The 23677-nt window shown below is 53.8% G+C and overlaps 9 protein-coding genes across 9 annotated transcripts; 5 read left to right on the forward strand and 4 right to left on the reverse strand.

The window, feature by feature from the left end:
• Nucleotides 1–401: 401 nt before the first annotated feature.
• VTN31DRAFT_2509 (uncharacterized protein) lies at nt 402–1866 on the forward strand (the record flags this gene model as incomplete). The annotated part of the gene is made up of 3 exons (XM_069402685.1): nt 402–502; nt 559–1792; nt 1849–1866. The coding sequence occupies 3 exons, from the start codon at nt 402–404 to the stop codon at nt 1864–1866; spliced, it is 1353 nt and encodes a 450-aa protein (XP_069261942.1).
• Nucleotides 1867–2248: 382 nt separating this feature from the next.
• VTN31DRAFT_2510 (uncharacterized protein) lies at nt 2249–4418 on the reverse strand (the record flags this gene model as incomplete). The annotated part of the gene is made up of 3 exons (XM_069402687.1): nt 2249–2473; nt 2533–2597; nt 2654–4418. 3 exons carry the CDS (start codon nt 4416–4418, stop codon nt 2249–2251), a joined length of 2055 nt encoding a protein of 684 aa, XP_069261943.1.
• A 228-nt stretch (nt 4419–4646) lies between these two features.
• VTN31DRAFT_2511 (uncharacterized protein) lies at nt 4647–4985 on the reverse strand (the record flags this gene model as incomplete). The annotated part of the gene is made up of 2 exons (XM_069402688.1): nt 4647–4844; nt 4911–4985. 2 exons carry the CDS (start codon nt 4983–4985, stop codon nt 4647–4649), a joined length of 273 nt encoding a protein of 90 aa, XP_069261944.1.
• A 445-nt stretch (nt 4986–5430) lies between these two features.
• Nucleotides 5431–7100, forward strand: VTN31DRAFT_2512 (uncharacterized protein; the record flags this gene model as incomplete). The annotated part of the gene is made up of 2 exons (XM_069402689.1): nt 5431–5883; nt 5940–7100. The coding sequence occupies 2 exons, from the start codon at nt 5431–5433 to the stop codon at nt 7098–7100; spliced, it is 1614 nt and encodes a 537-aa protein (XP_069261945.1).
• Nucleotides 7101–7293: 193 nt separating this feature from the next.
• On the reverse strand, nt 7294–9255 carry VTN31DRAFT_2513 (uncharacterized protein; the record flags this gene model as incomplete). Its single annotated transcript, XM_069402690.1, has 5 exons — nt 7294–8233; nt 8290–8424; nt 8477–8596; nt 8655–8691; nt 8757–9255. The coding sequence occupies 5 exons, from the start codon at nt 9253–9255 to the stop codon at nt 7294–7296; spliced, it is 1731 nt and encodes a 576-aa protein (XP_069261946.1).
• Nucleotides 9256–9601: 346 nt separating this feature from the next.
• VTN31DRAFT_2514 (uncharacterized protein) lies at nt 9602–13255 on the forward strand (the record flags this gene model as incomplete). Its single annotated transcript, XM_069402691.1, has 3 exons — nt 9602–10597; nt 10705–11128; nt 11175–13255. 3 exons carry the CDS (start codon nt 9602–9604, stop codon nt 13253–13255), a joined length of 3501 nt encoding a protein of 1166 aa, XP_069261947.1.
• A 1028-nt stretch (nt 13256–14283) lies between these two features.
• Nucleotides 14284–16323, reverse strand: VTN31DRAFT_2515 (uncharacterized protein; the record flags this gene model as incomplete). The annotated part of the gene is made up of 2 exons (XM_069402692.1): nt 14284–14292; nt 14347–16323. 2 exons carry the CDS (start codon nt 16321–16323, stop codon nt 14284–14286), a joined length of 1986 nt encoding a protein of 661 aa, XP_069261948.1.
• A 2029-nt stretch (nt 16324–18352) lies between these two features.
• Nucleotides 18353–19238, forward strand: VTN31DRAFT_2516 (uncharacterized protein; the record flags this gene model as incomplete). Its single annotated transcript, XM_069402693.1, has 2 exons — nt 18353–18436; nt 18495–19238. 2 exons carry the CDS (start codon nt 18353–18355, stop codon nt 19236–19238), a joined length of 828 nt encoding a protein of 275 aa, XP_069261949.1.
• A 450-nt stretch (nt 19239–19688) lies between these two features.
• On the forward strand, nt 19689–20777 carry VTN31DRAFT_2517 (uncharacterized protein; the record flags this gene model as incomplete). Its single annotated transcript, XM_069402694.1, has 1 exon — nt 19689–20777. One exon carries the CDS (start codon nt 19689–19691, stop codon nt 20775–20777), a length of 1089 nt encoding a protein of 362 aa, XP_069261950.1.
• Nucleotides 20778–23677: the final 2900 nt, after the last annotated feature.

The raw sequence follows: 23677 nt of genomic DNA on the forward strand, positions 1-23677 counted from the left end.
CGTCATCGGCGTCAGGGCTGCGACCTGAGGCTCCGATGAGGGATGACGCTTTTCCAAATGCAGTAAGCTTGATCCATTCGGGTCGGTACAATGTTAATCCGATGGCCGGCTTATCTTATTATTATGCGTTGTGATTGGCTGATGACAGGTTAGTCATGTGACGTAATATCCCCGCTAAACGCCACTCCGCTGAAAAAGTTCGCTTACCTAATCGGGCATTATTAATGCACAAGCGACATGTTTTTGAGCGTTAGATGCTGATGCTCTCGACGATTGTGCCGGAAAAACCTGTTCTGCCATTGGAATCCTTCTGAATTGCATCGGGGAGGGTAGGAAACTACATTTGAGACAGAAAACTGGTTATCCGGTTCACGAACAGCACGATCTTCCGGTAACTGAAGATGGCTTCCACCGCGGACTCACTTCCCTACACCTGCAACGCATGCCTCGTTGCGTTTCGGAGCAGCGAAGCGCAGCGGGCGCACATGCGAAGGGACTGGCAGTACGTACTTAGGAGAGTGATCAGTGTATATGGAGGGGTCGTTGACTTTTGTCCAGTTTGTACAATGTCAAACGCCGTGTCGCTTCTCTGCCCCCAGTATCTCAGGAAGTCTTCACAGAAAAAGTGCTTGCCGCTAAAGCTACGACGTCTGCCGCTGCCGCCAAGGCCTCGTATGAAAAAATTTGCGTGGCATGCCAAAAGACATTTTACAGCGAGAACTCGTACCAAAACCATGTCAGGAGTTCCAAACATCGGTCTCGAGAAGCTGCTCTGAAGAAAAAGGGCGCTCTTGTCGATGATGCATCCTCCGTGATGAGTTCCGCCTTCTCGCTGGGGGATCCTGTCAACCAATCCGTTTCGGGCGATACTGAGTCGACAGTATCCGGCGTTACCAGCAAAGCTGAGGACATTAAGGTTTCAGAAAATAGTGCCGATAAAGAAGAGAAAACGTCAGAATCGGAAGACGACAACGAGGAAGAATACCCCATATCAAGGTGTCTATTCTGTCTCGAAAAATCAGCCGATCTTCAGGCAAACGTCGAGCACATGTTCAAGGCACATGGCATGTTCATTCCGGAGAAAGACTACTTGGTTGATTTGGAAGGCCTCATAAAGTATTTACATGCAAAAATCACGCAAAACTACGAATGTCTCTACTGCCATGCAATCCGAGGCAACGCGGAAGGTGCCCGTACTCATATGCGCGACAAGGGCCACTGCATGATTGCTTTTGACACGGAGGAGGAGCAGATCGAAATTGGCCAATTCTACGACTTCCGAAGCACATACTCAGACGAGGATGAGGACGAGTCGGCCGACAACGATGGTGGGGTGCCGGTTGACGAGGACGATGACGGATGGGAAACCGAGGACAGTTCAGCAACGTCCGTCGAAGCGGATGGTGATGAGAAACCATATAAGGGCCCTCAACCCATCTATGTCTCCGATTTCGAGCTACATTTGCCGTCCGGACGCAGTGTAGGCCACCGGTCTCTTGCCAGATACTACCGACAGAACCTGCACAACTACCCGACACCAGAGGAGCGAGCTAGCCGCCAGCTCGCCATCGAGAACGGCACCGCCGAGCCTGAGGACCAGAAAAAAAGCCGCAATCACAATCGTGCGGTAATCTCGCGGGCCAACGGAGGACTCGGCATGATCGGCGCGACGACGCAGCAGAAGCGCGAAGCGCTCGCCCACGAGCGGCGGGAACGCACCCGTGCTCAGCGAGAAGAACAAAAGTACATTGCCAAGGTGAACCGTCGGGCCAACCACCAAAAACACTTTCGGGTAAGTTGTTCCTTTCTCACGCGGGGCGGTTGCCCGAGACTGACTCTGCTCGCTAGGATCCTCTCCTCCAGTGATTGGTTTCTTTCCATCTTACGATGTTTGGTGTCGGGTTACATGTTATGAATTTGTTTTGCAATTGGGTTGGTTATCTGTGGCAGGACTGTGTTGAATGACAGGGATAGACGCTCGCAGGTCGCAATCCATATTACACGGTCAACGTACACTCTGTGCATCACAACAGCGTACTAGTAGCTACGATAATCACCGACTGGACTATGCACGTGGACTTTGGAGCGCAAAGGACTCACGAACAAAACGAATCAAGTCACTCTATGGCATTCTAACTTGTCCAGCAATATTTCCTATCCACCATTCTCTCAAGCTGTTTAGTCTGATTGTACAGTTACTGATAATCCAATCTTTACAACTTCCCTTGCCAGCAATATCACAACTGTTTCATCTCTTGAAACTTCCCGTCAAGTTCATGGCCGCGCTAACGCATGCCAAATGGCTAAAGGCCTGGGGGAAGTTGCCCATAGCCTCGCCGCTGATGGCGACTTCTTCGGAGAAAATGCCCAGGTGGTTGGCGAAGGAGAGCACGTTATCAAAGTGGGCAATTGCTGTCTTGCGGATATCTGAACCGTGAATATCTCCAGGGAGTTGTTTCACGAAGCGAGAAGCCTATCCAGTTCACGATGTGAGGATTTGCGCTTATTTGACCATTGGGGAGAGGGACATACGCGGAACATGGCTTCAATGGTCCAGAAGGTGACCATGATGAAGGCTCCTTCGCGACCTCCCACGCCTGGTGTTGCATGTTAGTGACGAAGAAGCCTGGGAGAAGAGGGGAATGGTTCTCACCGTCTTGGGCCCTGGTATGGTCATAGCGAAAGACCATCCTCGCACTCGTCAGTCCCACTTTCTCCGGCGGCTGGAGAACCTTCTTCAAAGTGTTGAGGAAGCGCGCGTCGTTGGGCTCCACGAAGAAGACTAGCGGCGCAATCATCAATGCGGCGTCGACGACGTTTGGATTTTCATAGCTCTGCACGAAGAACCCTTCCTCCCTGTTGTATCCACGATCCATGATTTCGTCATACAGCTCGTCGCGGACGCGAGTCCACTCCAGGCGATCCGGGCACGGCAGCGTGGACCGTTTGTCGGCCAGGCGAATCGCGCGATCCAGCGCCACCCATAGCAGCATCTTTGAATAGACAAAGTGCTGCGGTTTACCGCGTACCTCCCATATAGACATGTCTGGCTCATCACGAACGCTGATCACGTAGTTGACCATGCGTCGGATTGCCAGCCACTGCTCGTACTGAATCGGCTTCCCGTACTTGTTGTACAGGTAAATGCTGTCGAGCAGTTCGCCGTAGATATCCAGCTGTGTGTGAAAAGCGGCGGCGTTGCCGATGCGCACGGGACGACTGCCGCGGTACCCGTCCATGTGATCAAGCGTCATTTCCGGGATTTCGTAGTCTCCCCGGATTGTGAACATGATTGGTAAGAAAGGCCGCTGCTTCTCCAGGGGAGACTGGCCGTTTGTAATCGGGAAGATGCGATCGAAGATGAACGATATATATGCTTCCGCTTCTTCGTCGTACCCATTTTTGAGGAACACGTACAGTGTGAACGACGTATCCCGGACCCATGAATAGCGGTAGTCCCAGTTTCGTACACCGCCTATGTTTTCCGGCAATGAGAACGTCGGTGCGGCTATGACAGCTCCCGTCGGCTTGTAGGTGAGAAGTTTCAGAACGAGCAGGCTCCGCTCAACTTGCTCGCGGTAATGGCCTCGGAAGGTGCATCGATGGGTCCACTCCGTCCAGTAATCAAAGGTCTCCTCCTCCATGCGCTGGAGATAGTAGCTCACTTGGTTCATTGCGGGAATCGTCTTCTCCGGACTGTGCAGAATGAAGCTGACGGTTTGGCCTTCCTCGACACGCACGCGAGCTTCCACGCCCTGGCCAAGATGCCCGGGCCTCTCCACCAGCTTGAACGTAGCCTTTGACTGCTGTCGGCTGTCAGCTTTGTTGTCAAAGAATACATCAACCTGTAAGCGCTCTTCGGCGCTGTCGAAAAAGATCGTCTGGAATCTATGGCTGTCAGTGTCGTCACTCAAATCCGCTCGGGTCGTATGGCCGTCTCGCGCGTAGTTAAATGCAGGGAAGATTTCGATCACCACGTCCATCATGCCTCGGCCGCATTCGAGTTTCCTGATAATGCCCGAGTGGCGAGCGCCTGATTTCCATTTATTCCCACCAGGCTCCGTGCAGGGACAATAACCCGACAAGTGCCGGTCCGCTTGCGGCGTCTTCTTGCTGGCCACCGGAAAGTAGTCGACGAGATTGATCACTCCTTCTTCATGAATCCATCTCGTCTCCAGCATGTTGGTATACGGCAGGTATCTCTGCTTGCTGATGGGGGTCCTCCCGTCTTGCGTGACGGCTGTAATACTAAAATGCCCCCCTTTGTGCTTGTCCAGAAGCCGGCAGAAGACAGACGGCGAGTCGAAGACGGGCCAACACATGAAATCCAGGCTTCCATCCTTGCTGATGAGAGCCGCCGTGTGCATGTCACCGATAATGCCATAGTCTTCGATGGCCCGATATCCGTATGACTCCATGATGCTCTGCGACCAAAGAAATGGATCCTGCGTCTCGTAGCAGGCAAGGTGATAATCGATCCGGGATGAACTGGCTGGGACTGACCGGAGCGCGACCCGCCATCGTCTCTATAAAGGTATGACGGGTGCGACTAACTACATGTTTGCCCTACGACGAGGGCATGGCGTCATCGATGGCATTGCAACGGTTGCTGTTGCAAGGCTCCGAAGGGACAATCCCACAAGTTCCTATGAGGAGGGCCCATTCATGTCGAATTGTGGTCGGGATCCCAGCACCGGATACCCATTGACAATGGCGAGAACCGCCGCGGGACCATCACGGCCTCCTGCTAACCCGAGGAACATGCCTAGCGAGCCATTGGAGGCCATAGGAACTGGATTCCCTGAGATGCTGAGAGGTCGGACTTTGGCTCCTGAGGATGGGGCCTGGATTCAGCGTCAGCCAAGGATCTGGGATTGGCCAGAAGTTAGGTAGACTTCAGAGAATCTCACAGAAGGATAATGTGAACTGAAGTTCTTCTTACTGAATCGTAGTAATTTGACCGATGTTTGAATGTATTCATTCATTTCAGTTTACTAGGACTTGGTTATTGACTACCAAGAACTCCAAGACTGAGCATTTACCTGCTTTGGGTAGGCCTAAACATCGCCGTAGCTTAAGTTCAGCTGGAAGCCTATTTACGACCATGCAGCACGGGGTAAAGAACATGCAGAGCGCCATCCTTTCTATTCCAAACAATCTCATTCTTTCCTTATTCTATTTGTGTTCTCGTCTGTCATTCGCTTTCGCTTTGTGATTGATTCCATTCGAAGCCGCGTTGAATCGTCCTGACGTCAACGGTCAATCCGTCCGAGTCGCCTCTGTTCCCCCGGTCGGCCTGTCCTGCGTTGCGCTGGAACCCGCCAGTCGGAGCTAATTCACTGGCGGCTTTGAATCCGACGACCCGTCCTCGGTGGATGGAACCCGATGCTGGGCCACCCTTGACTTTGTCTGCCGAATGCCGTCACGGCAATGGTTTTGCCGAATCACACCGCAGGCTCGAGCCACAGGCGGCGCAGCTCGACCCTTGCGAGCCAGGTGCAGCCGTCTCGGACGTCGCCCGCTCCTTCAGCGGCGGATGGAGCTTATACCCATGTCCGCGAGCATAGTCTGCGCCCGGAGGAGCCGTCACCGATCCCTGAAGCAGATACCGACGCTTCCGACCTGTCTTCCCTCGCCGGGTCCAGTGCGGGATCGAGCCACGATGGGTCCGACGGCGATGACGAAGAGACCGGGTTGACAGCGAAGCAGAGGCAACGGCGAAGACGTCGACGGAAGAAGCGAAGAAGGCGTCTGGATGCGCAGGTTGGAATCGTAGGGGCCCTTAAGTCACGTCTTTCGCCGGACCTGGGCGTTGCCTTGGAGCTGCTCATCAATGCTGGGTTCATCTCCCTCTGGTATATGTTTTCGCTGGCGATATCTCTGGTGAGTGTCGGGCTTCATTGACAATGAAATCGCGTCGAGGCTGACTCGCTCAAAAGTACAACAAATGGATGTTCTCGGATGACACGGTGGTTTTCCCTTATCCTCTGTTCTCGACCAGTCTACATATGCTGGTCCAGTTCACTCTCTCCGCAATTCTGCTCTATGCGTTTCCCTCATTGCGTCCTTGGTCGAAGGTCCCAGCGCTGCGGAATGCGTCACCGTCGACCACCGATCCCATTATGACTAGGTTCTTCTACCTAACACGACTTGTTCCGTGTGGCACGGCGACATCGCTAGATGTTGGGTTGGGGAACATGTCGCTCAAGTACATCACGCTTACATTTCTGACAATGTGCAAGTCGTCTTCTTTGGGCTTTGTCCTTCTCTTTGCTTTTCTGTTTGGGCTGGAGCAGCCGTCCTGGAAATTGGTCTTCATCATTGCCACGCTGGCGGTGGGGGTGGTGATGATGGCCGCGGGCGAAACAGCCTTCAATCTCGTTGGCTTCTTTTTAGTGATCGCATCGGCATTCTTTTCGGGGTTTCGCTGGGCCTTGACCCAGATTTTGCTCTTGCATCATCCTGCGACTTCCAATCCTTTTTCGACGCTTCTCTTCCTGACTCCAGTGATGTTTATCACCCTTCTCGGGATTGCATTGGCTGTGGAAGGACCCGCCCAGATCAGTAACGGCATTATCACATTGGCGGATGCGCGTGGCTGGTTTATGGGGCTGTTCCTTCTTATAGTACCGGGTGTGCTCGCGTTCTGCATGATCTCGGCTGAGTTTGCGCTGCTGAAACGGTCCTCGGTGGTCACGTTGAGCGTATGCGGGATCTTCAAGGAAGTGGTCACGATCACCGCTGCGGGAATTGTCTTTGACGACAAGCTGACCGCGGTAAATGTCACTGGGCTCATCGTCACCATCGCCAGCATTAGCGCCTACAATTACCTGAAGATTTCGATGATGCGGAGAGAGGCTCGCAAGAACGCCCAGCCGCCACCCTCGGATGAGGAGTACGGCATCTTACTGTTGCAACCGGAGACCGTTGAGCTTGATCAGCAGAATCACCGACGGGCCCTCAGTTTGAGCGGAGCAGACACTCGACGCGAGTACTTGTCGGTGCCTAGCGATGCTCCTGAGAGTTCGCCTTTGATCAGAGAGGAGGAAGAAGAAGACGTTCCCAACAGCAATCCCACTTCCAATGAAGCCGGCCGATAACACTCTGCCCTGATAGCATTTTCACGATAAAGGAGAAGTCCATATTATACCCCTGTGCATACCTGTGTTGTCAAACCTACATCGGTTATATAGGCCTGGATATAACAGACTTTTTTTATTAGTACATACCCTCGCTAGAATATACAGTAAGTATATATGGGATAACTATTGTACAAGGGTCCCGAAAATTCAATCAACCGTCTCCGCCTGAGTTGGAAGAGTCGAGAGTCTCTCCACCCTTCTTCCTGCCACGCTTTTTCGTCTCCTTCACCCCAAACATCTCGTCCAGCTTGCGCTGATTCTTCTCTCTTGCCTTGGCCTCCGCTGCTGACTTCCGGTCGCATTGGCTCTGAATCCTCTCTCTTTCAGCGCGTCCCTCGTCGGACAGCTTCGCCTCCATGGCCCGGAACTCCGCGCTCTCCGGATCCATACCAATCAGCGACTCGAGGAGTTTGATCTCCCGTGCCCAGATGGACTTGTCCTCAACCGTGCGCTGCGACGCGCCAGGTTTGGACTTCCTTGTTGTCTTTGTCTTCGTCTTTTGCTGTTGCTTCTTTCGCGCCGGTGAGGTGTTGCCCTCAGTATCTGATCCTGTATCTGAGGCGTCAGCGGCGGCTGGGTCCTCTGTCGCAGTTCCATTTGCGCTCGCAGAAACGGGGCGATCGATGGGTGTTTCAAGGATCATCGGTAGGCCTTGGAATCGCTTCTCGTTCATGACATTATGGAACGCACGTAGACCGAGAAACCCTGTGCCGATGTTCGCGTGGAGGTCACGTTTGCTGCCCCGGGGCGCTTTGGAGTCATTTAGGTGCAGCGCACGAAGATACTTGATACCGATCTTCTCCTCGAATTCGTCCATAAACGCACGAAACCCTTCAGGAGAGACAAGGTCATAACCGTAGGCAAAACTATGGCAGGTATCGATACAAACACCGATGCGGGAGTGGTATTCTGATGGTATCTGCGAGATCACGGCAGCCAGCTCGGACAGAGGGCCCCCTATTGTAGAGCCTTGGCCGCACATTGTTTCCAAAACAGGCGTTACAGTTGAGGTAGCTGCGAGGGCTTTGGTTAAGGCTCTGGCCAGCCGCGTGATGGCCGCCTCTCGACTGCCGTGCCCTGAGGCGCCGGGGCTGGTTTGAATGGTCAACCTCGATGAATTGAGATGGATTTGGGTGGCAGGACATACTGGAAATTGTATAGCCTAATCCCCAGCTTCTCACAACGTTGCAGATCGTCTAGAAACGAATCAAAGGCCTGTTTTGCTTTTGCTTCATCTTCTTGGGCGAGATTCACGAGGTATGAGCCGTGTGGAAGGACATGCCTGTCATCCGTCAATAAGGCAGCGACACAAGCACGCTGTCTGCAAATCGTACTTCGTCGCATCGTACTGATGATCAAGACAATATTTTCGGAAACTATCCCGATGCTCGTCCTGCAACGGCGGATTGTCCCATTTTCGCTGCGACTTCAAGAACAGAGCGAACGCATTTCCACTACACGCAGACGTCAATAATACAAACACATGGATTTCGACGCAAAGACTTCATGTACCCGATATGAACACTGTTTGTGACAGCATTATGGACTCCTAAACGTCAAAAGCATCGATTCTCAGCTTATATACATCATGATACATGTCTTGGCAGGACGAACCTTTGGCGGCACTGACGTGCGCCCCGACAAACATTTGCAAACCTTTGGTCCGCGCGGCTAGCGGTGCCATTTCTACTTCTTCCTCCTTGATGTTGCGTCTCCTCTTGACCTTTCTCGTGATAGTGATCTGTTCCTCTTCCTCCTCTTCTTCTTTTTGTGTTGTCTTGACTAGAACGTCATCGTCCGCTTTTCTTTCATCGGAGCAGGAAATCTGCTTCTTTCTGGTTGACCGAACAGAGCGCGTTGACGTCGTGCTGTTTTCCTTTTCCACTTTCACGTCCGTTGTGCGAAGCGAGTCGTTCGAGAGACAGATTTCGCTTGCGATGGTTTCCTTCGCCAATTTCTTTGTTTCTGGGGTATCTGTGCAGCTGCTTGACTTGATTCTTTTGCTTCGTCTGAGAGAAGGCGAATGGTCCTCCGATCTTTTCCTGCTACTGTTCTGAGGAGTCTCTTCCCCAATGGACGTACTTGTACGACTTTCGTGCTTTCGCACAGGCATCGCAATAACAGCTGGCCGACGAAACTACTTTATCGCCAGGGCCCTAGCTCGGATGCAATAATCGTCAGTGTACTCCACACAGTACTGCGTATACAATAACGGGGTTTGACTGTATAGTAGTTGCAGTCCAGATCCGAGCCGAACCGCGATTTCACAAGGGGCGCGCGTCTTACACGTGACCTGGTCATGTGATTCGTTGCCGGGTCAACCATTAGCGCCGGGGCGAGCAGTCGGAACACCACCACAGACAGTCCACAACAGCTTCGACGCGCGAGGGTGCTGAACGATCTTGATCTCCCTCTTTCTCATGTGGACCAGCGATTGAAGATCACCAAGCGTCATCACAATGCCGGCCTCTGAAGACCTCATCAACTTCGACGTCATTGAATCGCAAAAAGAAAACATCCAATCACTGCCCGGCGGTCGCTCAGCAAAAGCCCTCGCACAGATTTTTTCCTCTGGGAGCAAAGGCGATAAATATGCATCACCGTCACCGAATGATACCAGGACGCTCAACGATGCGATCAAAGAGGAGTATGAGGCGGAGCTGCGCGCCAGCGCTGATCATGACGACCCTCTGGACATCTACGACCGATATGTCAAATGGACGATGAACGCCTACCCATCCGCGCAAGCGACTGCAGAGTCTGGTCTGCTTCCTCTGCTGGAGCGAGCAACGAAGGCTTTTCTGAACTCATCACATTACCGAAATGACCCACGATACCTGAAGCTGTGGCTTCACTACATCAGACTCTTCTCTGACGCTCCTCGCGAAACGTTCACTTTTCTCGCGCGACATCGCGTGGGTGATGAACTTGCTCTATTTTACGAAGAATACGCGGCATACCTCGAGAGTGTCGGTCGATGGAATCAAGCAGAGGAGGTGTATCACCTCGGCTTACAGCGCGAAGCCCGACCACAGGAACGCTTGCTACGGAAGTTCAGTGAGTTCCAAGAGCGAATGAAACAACGGCCTGAAGACAGCAACGGGCCGTCATCCCCCGCCCTTCCCACGGCTCGCCCTGCTCTGGCGACAAAAGTAGATCCCTTCGCGTCAGCACGAGTGCCATCCGACCCGCAAGCACCTCGTTCCAGAGGCCTTGGTGGTAGCACAACGATGACAAAGTCCGGAAAGCCGAAGATGGCGATTTATTCCGATGCCGATGCGGCAAGCCAAGGGCAACCTGCTATTAGCGCCCAATCGAAAGGGTGGGAGAGTATCGGTTCGCTCCGGGACCGTCGGAAGGAGAACACGATGGAACCCCGGCCGTGGGTAGGCGAGACGCTAAAAACGGAGAAAAAGGCCGCGAGGCCTGCGAAAATGACCATTTACCGGGACGAGGTGAGTAGGGAGCTGGTTTTCAATTCCCCTTTTCAAATCCAAATATTTACGCCCACAGGACTAATTGGTGGCATGGCACAATTGGCGTGTGATATCTGTGTAATCAGTCACAATCAAATGCACATCATCAACCACAAGTCCAACAAGTATCTGGCATTGGCCACGAACACCGCGTAAGAGAGGCTATCAACCCAAAAACTGGTAGGCGAGAACGTGTTTTTGTCGACCTGGATGCGGTCTATCCAAATCGCCAGGATCCGACCTACGAGGTCAGTTTCGAAGAGTTGCGAGCTGCAAAGCGTGGGTGGCTACAAAAAGATTGGAGCAAGAAAGAACCACTGAAGGAGATTCCTGACAATGCTGCTGGCCGATCTAAATCTCCGCCCGGTCAGAAGCATCGGACTGTTTACTCTGAGAAGGAGCAAAGTGATCTGAGTGAGAGAACTTTGGACACATCCGAGGACCCTAGAGAAAGGAGAGCCGGAAAGGCCAAAAAGATCAAGATGATGGAGATTAACGAGACGCAGACGAGTAAGTCAATGACCCCAAATCTGGGAAATCACGCTGATTGCTTCAGTCAAAACCAACTTTGACTCGCCCACTGGATCCAAGATCAGACGCAAGAGTACGTCGGAGCCAACGATGACATTCCACACCCGGGCTGCCACCGATGAGATTTACAGCATCTTCAACCAGCCGCTCAAGGCGGAAATGGCACACTCGGATCGTAGAGACAGCCTCCTCGAAAGCGAGTATGAGGATGATGACTACACCAGTGCCGGCGAAAGTACAGGGACAGGACGAATCTCGGCTGGGACAAGTGAATTTGGAGATGATGAAACGCAGAGAGTGGACGACGAGGGCGAGGAAGACGATGATGTGGACGCCGATGGTGAATGGACGGAGTTCTCACCTGCCAAGCATGTTCCTCGAGTAGTGAAACGGGGAGATCACAGTGAATGTGAATCCGAGGCACATGCTGATGAGCGCGATGACCACACTGAAGTCCAGGAGCCCCGAAGGGAGCGATTCGTTCCAGTCATGCCAGAGGACTATGATCCTCCAGTTGGCCGCTACCGCGATGTTCAGGGCATGGCTCCGAATCGGCTGCCATACATGACCCCAATCATTGAGAGGACGGAATCGTCATTTCCGTCGTTTACTGGCAGGAGTCGAGCGCAAGATTTCAAGACGCCGTGCAAAACAGTTCCAGAAGACGACCAGACCTTTGACTCACCAGTCCAAGATCTGCTGTTCGCCAGTTCGGGCAACGACACTGCTGCTCTCGGTGATCAGCAGCTTCCTTCGGTGCTTTCACCTACGCCGGTGAAAACGCTGTCCCGGACTCCTGTGAAGAGTGTACCAGAGGCGGCGTCCATTCAAATCAACTGTATCATCAAGGACGACATGTGCGACCCAACAGATCGAGGCATCCGGAATCGCATTCTCAAGTCTATCGATCCGCCGCTGGACTCTTATCATGGCTACTACGATCACTCAAACGTCTTTGGCAACCACGTGGCCAGCATTCAAAAGTATGCCAAGGGCCAGAAAAAGAATTGTCGAGGCGGAGACAAGCTGGCTCTTTCGGCACCCGTTCTGAACTTCCCGAAGGCGGAACGCACATATACCATCCGGCGCGAACTCGGAGCCGGGGCTTATGCTCCGGTGTACCTGGCCGACAGTGTGGATCGTGATGGATCAACAATGCAGAGTGAGGATGCCGGCCCAAGTCGACATCCCCTAGAAGCCATCAAGATCGAAGTCGACCCGCCTAGTCGATGGGAGTTTTACATCATCCGCACGGCGCATGAGCGGCTACGACGCTCGCCGGAACACGCTCGCGCGGTGGACAGCATCATCCGGGCGCACGAGCTGCACATGTTCAAGGACGAGTCGTTCTTGATTGAGGACTACCGGGGTCAGGGCACGCTGCTGGACCTGGTCAACATCATACGCACGGAGGCCATGACCAACACGGGCAACTCGGACGCGGGCATGGACGAGGCCCTCGCCATGTTCTTCACTGTCGAGCTCTTTCGGACGGTGGAGGCCCTCCACGCGTGCGGCATTCTGCACGGTGACATCAAGCCAGACAACTGCCTCGTGCGATTCGACGAGCCCCCGTCCAACATCGAGGAAAATGAATACACCCCCAACGGATGGCGCCACAAGGGCCTCGCGCTCATCGACTTTGGCCGGGGCATCGACCTGCACGCCTTCCGGCCCGACGCGCAGTTCATCGCCGACTGGGAAATCGGCGAGCACGAGTGCCCCGAGGTGCGCGAAGGGCGGCCCTGGCGATACCAGCTCGACCTCTACGGCGTCGCGGTGACCATCCACACGATGCTGTTTGGCAAGTACCTCGAAGCCGTGCCTGTCAACAAATCTCTCAGTGAGGAATGCTGCACCTACCGCCTCCGCGAGCCCCTGAAACGGTACTGGGACCGCGAGCTTTGGTCCGACGTGTTTGACCTGCTGCTGAACCCGACGACGTCGCGGTGGATGAACGAAGACAACCCGACCTCGCTGCATGACTCGATGCGCGCGGTCCGCGAGCGGATGGAGAATTGGCTTGTTGCGAATGCCGAGCGGAGAGGGCTCGCATTGCAGATCAAGAAGTTGGAGGCGCATTTAGCGCGGAGGAAGGAGCGATGATTAGGATTTCTCTCTTAAACTAACTTCTCGTTGTTTCTCGATTGAAGTGTTGCATGATTATAGTTTCTAGGGTTTTGGTTTCTGTTGGTTTTTGTTGTTTCGTCCGTTTCGTCTTGTTTTGCCAGTGACGATTTTGAATGACTTTAAATACGTATGATACCATATTGTTTCATTGAGGGTAATATTGATGAGCAAATCCTAGTTTTCAATGGTATCTACCTTACCTACTAGTACCTACCTAGATACCTAGGTACTTCACTTCATATCTACTTGTACTGAACTCTTCAACTGACGAATCACTGTGTTCACTCATCTATCACACTATAGCAATCAAATCGAAGCAAATTCATAGCAAATGAACACAATCATCACGTCGTAAACATCGTCAGACATACACGCGGTCACCGGGATCATCACATCATCGTCATCATCAGATCGTCATCGTCATCGTCACTCATGAGAATGATCGATGGACATCAAAACAAGCATCAACGATCAGTGAGCAGAGATACATTATCACCATCAGTCATCGCTCATCATCTACTGTTCATCGAGTCATTCAGTCATGGTCCTCGTCACTCGTCAATCACTCATTATCATCATGAAAAGGACGTAGAGGACGAGCGCTCAGACAGTATCACGGAGGAAAAGGGAGAAAAAAAAAGGAAAAAGAAGGAGGGTCAGGTGTCGGTTAGGAAGTGCTCGGTATGGATCAAAAGACAGAAAGAAAAAAGAGAGTGTGTGTGAGTGAGTGAAAACAGGAGAAACAAGGAGGAAATGGAGAAATAATGTCGTTGATATGTCGAAAGGGAGGATCAATGTAGCGCTCGTCCAGCTCATTCGTTTCGGTCGTTCGTTTCGTGATCGTCATATCTTCAGAGCACCGGAGGCAATCGTAATCCAAGCTTGATGGTCTTTTCATCACGAGTCGTTCAATAATTCATTTGCTCATGTCGTGATCATCATCAATCGTTGCTCCTTGCTTGGTCGTCGACATCATTCAACGCATCTGAAACGAACGCAGAGGGTTAATCGCGCTGCATCTATCGTTAGTATGCATCTGCCTTACGAATAAATCAATGAATTCGAACCATTTTCATGAATGGCAGATTGAGAATTTGCCGTTTGATACGCTCCGCATCAGAGATCCCGTCTTCTGTAGAATCATACGGCAAGTGTGTAGGCAGTTGCTGCTCATGAACCAGGGAGCTTGTCCTCTCACGCTGGATATGCGACCGAGAACCGATAGTGAAGGGATCCGAAAGAGATGGCACATGCCGAAGGGTTCTGGGAGATGATATGAGCCGTCGCTTGTTGTCCAATTCAAATGGCGATCCCAAACGACGGATCCGTTCACCTTCGGCCGAGTTCTCAGGATTAGTGTTCGGCATGCTGCCAGAAATCGCAAAAGGTGATGCCGATGACAATAGCTGTTGCATACGCTCCCTGGAACCGAGGACGCTAGTTGTGTTCCCTCGGTTTCGAAGGCGGACACGTCGTTGACCATCCCGCAGCTTGCCATCCCGGACCAATTCACGAACGTTGCGCTGGACACCTCGGAGGTCGGGACTCACTTCGGGTTCGTGGTCCGCGCGGCGCTTAGGCGCGTTACTATGCAGTACCAGCCGTGATGGCGACGTACGTCTCATGTCCGTTACGTGAATCGTTTCCCGCCTTGCATGGATTACCGGCGAAGCATGACGTCTTGAACCATCCGGGCCCCATGTATGATACATAAAAGGTGACCCCAGGCGCGGAACAGGATCTGCAGGGCGAGATTTATCCTCCGAAGGAGAGTCTGACGGCACCGAAGTGAACGAAATTCCCGGTGTCCGAGTCGGATCATTATCCTTGTCAGAGGGCGGAGGCATGGCAAGTTGCGAGAGATTCGAAGGCAGGGAGCTGGACACGAGAGACATCCCGAGATCCCGAGTTGTAAATCTGGTTGAATCGCCGGTCGTCGTTCCAGCGCGCGATGCGACTCTGCCGGAAAACGATAGTGGTTCCACAGCCGGCGACGGACTGCGACTCAACAACAACCGCTGATAATGAGGAGCCACCATCGGCTTACGAGTGCACAAGTACTTTAGTCGCCGCCGCGTGGCCGCTTCCGAGCCAGGCCATCTGAGCTTCTTGTCGTTGTTCGAGTTCGCCGCGGTCGGAGTGGCACTGCCACCTCTCCCGTCGCCAGTGTTATCGGGAGCTGCCGACTCGGAGACAGGATGTCCTTGACGTTTGGCGTGAGTGCGGTTCCAACTTCTTTTGGCCGCCCGGGCAACGCGATACGATACACCCAGCGGAGGAAGCTTTCCCGGAAGCAGCTTAAAAGGGGTGAGCGTAGGGTCCTGCAGAAAGGCTTGGTATGTGTTCCACAGATGCTTGTCCGTTTCCGCCGTCCACTTTGTCCGCTTCCTCGGAGGCGCTGTCGGCGGTCGGGCGGTGTTGCGCATGGGAGACTCCAAAAGCAGTTTCCTTGTCTCCTCAGGCTTGAAGCCATTCGCATCAAAGATATCGCTCTCGGGGCTGGTGCAGCTCCCACCGAGGGACGGCTGGGTAATCATGGTCTCGACAGACGACACGGAGGAATCGGACAAGTATGAACAAGCCGACCCAGGACGTTCAATGGATCCACCTATCGTGGCATGGTCATCTGACGGAGAGCGCTCCGACTCCTCCGCGCCATTGTAGGGAGCGGCCCGAATCTGCGCGGGCGGCGTCTTGAATTCCATCCGCCGGAACGAAGGAACTTGCAAGAATTCCGGGTTAGCAGACGCAGCAACGGGAGCCTCCGTTTTCGATGGCGTTGAAGACGGTGGAAATTCAATAGATGGGATGGGATGATCGGGCCAAGTGAAATCAAAAATTGTCGGCGCGCCATCGAGCCGCGCGAGTAAGCCGGGCTGACCTTCCCACCGGGGCCGCCGCACGCGATAACTGGACGGACGAAGCGGGGGTGGGACCTCCAATTCAGGAGATAGATGAGAGGGTGTTTTCGGCGTGTCGCCGCCCGAGGAGCAGGCGAAGCTCTTCGGAAGCGTGCGCGAGATGCCGGGGGGAAGATGAGTCATGGCTGCACGCGCGATTGATGAATTCTTAACAACGATGTCGCAGGGTAATAACAATGCCGATTGTTTGGATTCGTCAGCAATGCGTCGTTCTTCTCTTAATTTTGTCCGAACACGTTTGTCAACTTGGCATAATGGCTCGCGGATCAAAACGAGGCCATGGCGTCGCACACCAATTCCGAAACCAAAGCGGCGAAGGGTGACGACGAGCGCAGACGGACGCGAATCAGCAATAGGGCAATTCTCAACACTGCGACCGAGAATTCAATCGAGCGCGGTTGACCGTAGCCGAGGCGATTGGGTCGTAACAGAAAGCAAAATGAGACCGAAAGGAATGAAAAAAGCAAAAAAGAAAAAATAAAAAGAGAAACCTGAGGCGTGGCTCGGACGGACAGAGTGTGCGTAAGAGGCCGTTCGTCCTGGGATTCCGCAAGGTTGTGTACTGTATGGAATCCCAGTGAAGACGGCGGATCGGGCTCGACGGGGGGTGGCGGAGGAACGTCGAGCCACACGCACCCGCGGGTACCCAACACACAAAGGAAATAGAAAGCGACGGCGACGGTCGTGACGAGAATATCAGGGACGGATCTTGTTGAGAAAAGAGGAGAGAGAGAGAGCAATCCGACAGCGGTGACTCTGCTTGAGACTACGGTGGTCGGATCGGGAAATTCTGGCCTGAGGCATCAAACTCGGCGCTTCTCCACTCGCGGGAGAGTCCAAGTCACCGCTTTCTCATCCAACAAACCACGTCAGTGCTTGGATGCGGACGCTGCCAGAGAGAGCGCGCTAGGCGTTGATGGAGGTGACTTGGGTGCATTGATGCCAATCACGATCCAGGTTTCCCAGTAACGGCCGCACCGCATTTGGGTTGCAGTACGATTACTCTCGTCCTACGCCTCACAGATCACAGCCCTGCTTTTCTTGCTCCCGGCGGGAATTGACTTGTGCGCTGAATCGACTTCTGCGAGTACGAGCACGGGCACTGATCACATTGTTCTCTCAATCTGGGCTCACTGCAAGGGGCTCAATTCGAGAAAAATGAGGGGGCTGGGAGCGGGTTAACCGAGGACAAGCACCCCAAACCAGGACCGTCCTGAATCATCCCGGCCAGCCAGTGGAGTCAATGGGCACACACTATGATGCCGACGCGAGAATGCGCAGCATTCATCACTCTTCCCAACGGTGATCAATGCAATCCGGCGAACAATTCTCCAAAATCTTCCCAGAAAAAAAAGTTAAAACTGACCCCTGTTGGCGCCAGACGCGACCGCGGACCCACAGACGCGTACAAACGCGTCTGACGCGTCCTGCTTTTTCGGTCCTTTCTTCAATATTACCTAATCTGGTTAGGTAATCACCGGCTAATCTTTGTTTGGTAACTAGGTAGTTAACCTAAGGTTTTTAATTTACTTACCATACCTACCTACCGTCTGGCCATGCCGCGACACCCGCGCCCGGACGTTTGCGAACAGTGAAGCTTTCTGGCGACCACTCTCCTCCAGAACTTTGCCGTTGCGGGTGCGATCCCCGGTTGGAGTGCCCTCTCACACAGCGTGTACCCCCTCGAAGCCAATCAAACAAAAGGACAAGAGCGTACGTTCCAATTGGCATCGAGAGACTCATGGCTCGAGTCGCCAGACTTCCCGTGAGGAATGGATGCTGCGTGCAACCGTCCGCATTGCTGCAGGCTTACAGTCCAATGGGCATTTTCCAACGGCGGAATTAATTACGAGACTGCAATGCAGACGCTGCACTGCCCAATGGAAAACCGCCTGCCGCTTCTGAGAGAGCCTGCAGTCATGCCGTTGGCTTAAGGTCACATGACTCTGCTCACGTGATGATAGGATAAGTAATAAGTAATGGGCGTCACATGCAGTGCCCTCCCTCAGAGTGGGTGGTGCAGCGGAGGGGCCATCAAGGACCAGGAAACAACCCCTTTCGCTGGTGCTGCCGGAAACCTGGGATCTTGCCTACCCCTGGTCGCTACCGGTGGCGATTTTGCGAGTTTTAGAGAAGCCCGCAACCTGCAACCATGGGAGACATCGGCGCGGATGCCTCCGAGTCGTTTCCGGGGTCAGACAAGGACAAGGTCACGGTTCTTGTGACTGGCTACGGGGTACTGATTGCCCCGATTACCATGGTCGACAACAGAGGAGCCTTGCTGACATGGACAGCCATTCAAAAACAACCGGGTCAATGCGTCCCATCTGATCGCGACCTCTCTTCCTCCATCCATTACGCTCCCGCCCAAGAAGCAGACGGGCTCCGCCGTTGTCTCATCGAGAGAAATTGAAATCCATGTGTATCCGCCTGCCATCCCCGTGTCGTATGCTGCGGTGCGGAGAGAGTTGCCGGTCATCCTTGAGCAGTTCGCAGAGGCCCATGGTGGGAAGAGACCGGACGTGGTCGTCCACATGGGGATTGCGTCCAGTCGGGATTATTACTCGGTGGAGACGCTAGCACACCGCGACGATTACAATATCACGGACGTCGACGGTGCTATCGGCTACGAGTATGGCGAGAAGATCTGGAAGGACCAGGGATTTCCGCCCGTTCTGAAGCCCGGGCTCGCTGACTCGGAGGACCAGCCCCAGGCCGGATTGAAACTGCGGGTAGCTCCGTATCCACCAGATGAGCATTTCCTGCAGACCTGGCGGTCCTTTGCGCCTCCGCGGGCGGAGCTCCACCTGTCAAATGATGCGGGCCGTTATCTCTGTGAGTTCATCTTTTATTCGAGCATGGCGCACGCGCTGGCCGAAGGCTGCGCTCGGTCCGTGGTTTTCTTTCACGTGCCCGCCGGCACCGATACCGACTCGTTGGAGCTGGGCCGGGAAGTTGCCGTAGCCTTGATCAAGAGCCTGGTGACCTGTTGGATCGACGAAGCGGAATCTCCCGGAATACGCAGTTCCAAGCCCTGACTGCATGTACTGTCTTGATATAGGATATATGTGACATCTCTGATCTGACTTGTATTGTCTTACGATATCGACAAAGACAGAATCAGTAATATATACCAGCCATTTCCAGATGGCGGGCGGATAGCTACCACCGGCGCGTTTGAAATGATGGACCTTTGATTTATCAGCTGTGGGTCGATCTTGATAGGCCTATGTACCTAGGTAATCTCGGACCGCATCCGTCCTTTTTGTGACTCGAGACTGGCTTCATCCTGCACAATTCATGTGTTCTCGCTCAGTTTCGACTTTTGAATTGCGACGGCAATGACTCGATTCAAGCACGGGAAATTCGAATAGCCAGAAATCTGTCCCCTTGAGATCGCGTTCCATGACCCAAAGCCGGGCAGTCATCGCGTAGAATCAACTGAAAATATATAGTTATCGGGTTTACTTTGGGGAGAATAAGGAATCATGGACACTTTGAAACTCCGTCCAGCCACATCTCTCTCGACTGTCTCGCTCTGTGCTGCGATTTTGATCCCCATCGCCCTTATCCCGGTGATTCACCGCCAATGGCCACAACTATTACCTCCACTACTGCACCTCCCGCGTCGGAAAAAGGGTGAGACGACGGATATCGTTGAGCTGCGAGTCTACCCGATCAAGTCCTGCCGCGGGTTCACCGTGCGCAAAACTACACTGCGCACTCACGGCTTGGATCTCGACCGGCGATGGATGTTCGTCGACGCCGCGACGCACGAGTTTCTGACCATCCGGCAGATCCCGCAGATGACGCTGATCAACACTGCGTTGAGTGAGGATGGGCAGTCTTTGATCTTGAGCATTCGCGACAAAGATCAGGAGGGTGCTGTGTGTGCGTCTATCCCCGCGTACCCCACTGCAGATTGGCTCCGGGACAACACCACCCTGGCCCAGGTCAAGATCTGGGACGTCCAGACGGACGGATATCTCTATGGGCCGGAGGTCAACGAGCCTTTCTCGCGGTTCCTCGGCCGGAACGTGTGCCTCGCGTACAAGGGCCCGACGCCGCGCGTGCTGCGCGGCAACGGCGCGCCGGAGCGCCTCGGCCGCACCCAGCACACGTTCTTCCCGGACGTGCACCCGGTGCTGATCGCGTCGGAGGCGTCACTGGCAGACCTGAACGGGCGGCTGGAGGCCAAGGGAGAGCAGCCGGTAACAATTGAGCGGTTCCGGCCGAATATCATCGTCAAAGGGAACCTGCCGTGGTCGGAGGATTCGTGGAAACTAGTCCGTTTGTCCGCTGGAGAAGAAGAGAGGAATACTGGAACGATTGATGTTGATATCGTCGCCCGCTGCGCCCGCTGCCAGGTGCCCAACGTGGAGCCCTCGACGGCGGAGAAGCACAAGACGGAACCATGGGATACGCTTATGTCGTTCCGGCGTGTGGATGAAGGGATCAAGTACAAGCCATGCTTTGGCATGTTGGGCGCGCCGCGAGCAGAGGGCGAGGTGAGCGTGGGTATGAAGCTTGAAGTTTTGGCTGAAACGCAGGACCATAGATATGTGAAAGGATTCTGATCTAAGCTCGAGTGATTTGTGTCATTACGATGGTGCTTTTGTATATACAACTGTGGAGCATTACATACATCATCATTCCCGCAGTGACTTGCTCGCGTTCACACACCAATTATTCCAATCTGTAAAAAACGTCGGCTGCACATGGCACTTGTTGCTGAGCAGCTGCGTCTTGCGTGTCTCCGCGTAGAGGTCCACCACAGCAGAGATATTATTCTTGTCATGTGCAACGAGCACCTTGACAAGCAATAAACTTGCCTGACTGGCCGATGCGGCGTGTGCCGGCGGGCCGGAGAGCATGGCCTCCCTGTGGATCGCGCGGAGCAAATCCCACGCCGCTTGGACCTGACCCTCCCCATCACCCTCGGCATCGGAAGAGGACTAATTTTGGGAGCGCATTCCCCTTGCACAGCCGGGTATACTCGCGCAGCACATTCCCCGCCTTCTGCGAGAGCTGCTTGACAGTCGACGTCCGGGTGAGTCGCAGCAGGGGCAGCAGGAGATCCAGCGCCAGCACGCTCGACGTGCACTTCTTGACGTAGATCTCGAGGAGATCCAACACGCGGTTCTTGAAGTTGACCATTGTCTCGCGCGCGTCTTTCTTGTCGCGCTTCTTGTTGAGTGCTTGTTTGCGGGCTTTGAACACGCGCGCGAGCATCTCGTCGACGGCCTCCATCTGCTCGTCGTTCATTTCCCCGCCGCTGTCGGACGAGGAATCGTCAGCTGCGAGGTCTTCGTCGGCGCGACGCGTGCCCAGGGCCTCCGCCAGTTTGGCGTCAAAGGCGGCGAGTTCTTCTTCGTTCTCCTCTTCTGACCCAGGACCCGATTTCTCTTCGTCGCTTGCATCGACCACCTCGACATCGGAGTCCAGTTCGTCCGCATCAGACATCTCCTCGTCATCATCATCCTCATCGTCGTCGTCTTCTCGATGGAACATCTCTTGCTGGCCCGCAAGGTTCTCCTTGGCTTCGAGGACCTGTGGATATCAGAATTAGATTTGACCTGACTAGAAGACAGAGATGGTAAAACTTACAGAAACCAGCGACTGAACGCCATCCGCGGTGATCTGCCCCGCAAATACACTAAAGACCTGCTCGCTCATGCGTCGGAATAGCTGCGAAGGCTTCGACGCAAAGCTCAGGAGGATTTCCACCAACGCGTTCGACGCGTCCTCCGTGTCCTCCTTTCCCTTCGACTTCTTGCCCCAGAACTTGGAGTAGCAAAATTCCAACTCGTCGAGCATCGTCACTGCGTCTGCGTCGCCGTTGTACACTTGCAATAACGTCATCGAGTAGAGAAGTTGGAAGGCTCGAACGCTGGCGTCCACTTTGTCTCCCTCGTGCTTGACCTGCTCACAGTGAGAAAAGGATTCATACCGAGGACTGTGCGAGATTACGTACCTTACTGCTCAACTTCTTCAATGATTTGAATCCCTTGTCTAACGACTCCGTGATTGCACCATCCATCTTAACCACAAAAGTCCCCGACTTTTGTGCGTCACGAATCTGCCGCACGGCACGGTATACCATCTCCGCGGGATTCTCGCTGTTGGCGACCAGACTGTTCAAACAAGTGTTGATCCTGGTCCGGAGGTATTCCTGCGTTGCCGTCGACACCGGCGGTTCCGGCGCTTTATCCACCCCGCTGGTTGAGTATGCGTACCGTACCAGAGTGGACAGAATCGTCTCTAACATCGGCCGATACTCCTTGCCAGCCGAGCTTCGCGCGCGGACGGCCGCGACTAGGACGTTGGCGAGGGACTGGCGATTCGATGCTGCCGGCTGCTCCTCGCTGGTACCAGGACGCGCCATCAGACGATCAATCAGGGAGACGATCTCAGATAATGCAGTAGGACTAGCCTCTGCGACGATCTTCTCCACAGTCTTTGTCTTCGTGACCTGGTCAAAGCTGACCGACCCAGACGGACCGAGCAGACCATTGACGGCAGCTGTGGCAAACTCCGGTTCTCTTGACACTCGGTTATGAATCGTCTTGGCAGTTTTGACGGCCATGCGGTGGAGGTAGCGGTCCTCGACGGCAAGCTGGTTCGTGAGACATCTAACCAGGTTCTTTGAGAAAGTCCGAGAAGCCAGATGCGATGGTAACTCGTTCAGAACCTTGTTAAACAACGAGAAGCCCCAGAATTTCCGCTCTTCCGAGGACGCCGCGGCGAAAAGGCCATCTGGAACTGTTAGCGGTGTCCATGTCTAAGCGGATAGAACATACTGTCCACAATTTCAGTCCAAAAGTCGCTGAAACTCAGGCGCGAAGACTTGGTCTTTTCCTTGGACTTCTCGCGCGAGCTTGGTTCGGAAATCTTTGAAAGTATAGCATCCCATGCAAAGTGAACTTTAGGATTCCAAACACCGGTTTGGTTCTCTGCCACACCATTCTGTGAATCTTCATCTGCAGAAGATGACTCCTTCATTACTTTGGTCAAGACATGCTTTTCGTGACTGTCCAAGGGATCATTGTGCTTCCAAATATTTTCCGGGAGAGCAGCGGTGGGAAACGCATCCTTCACTGCCAGCCAGAGAGCAACACCCTCCGGAGTTTTGATCAGGTCCTGAGTGCGAATCTCCTCAATAAGAGCCTCCGCGTACTTCACATCGCTCTTCTGACTGGCCAGGTCAAATATGCCACGGTATAGAATCCATCCGCACTCCTCTCGCAGCCATGGTTTCCTCTTTCCCAGTTGAACTACAAGCGCAACAAGCCGCTTCCACTCTCCGAGCGCCACATCCGGCTTGAACAGGATCGAAGACTTGATAATCGCCTCCGCGCCGAACAATCGACCAAAGTGATGGTCCCGGTGTTCCTGCCACAACCTTAGATCTTTCTCCCTGCCATCAGACAAAACCACACTAACCTGCCCTGACTCACTACCCCCGGCATCCGTCGTT

The sequence above is a fragment of the Thermomyces dupontii genome (assembly GCF_041956625.1).
Source record: "Thermomyces dupontii strain NRRL 2155 unplaced genomic scaffold VTN31scaffold_2, whole genome shotgun sequence".
Classification (NCBI taxonomy): domain Eukaryota; kingdom Fungi; phylum Ascomycota; class Eurotiomycetes; order Eurotiales; family Trichocomaceae; genus Thermomyces; species Thermomyces dupontii.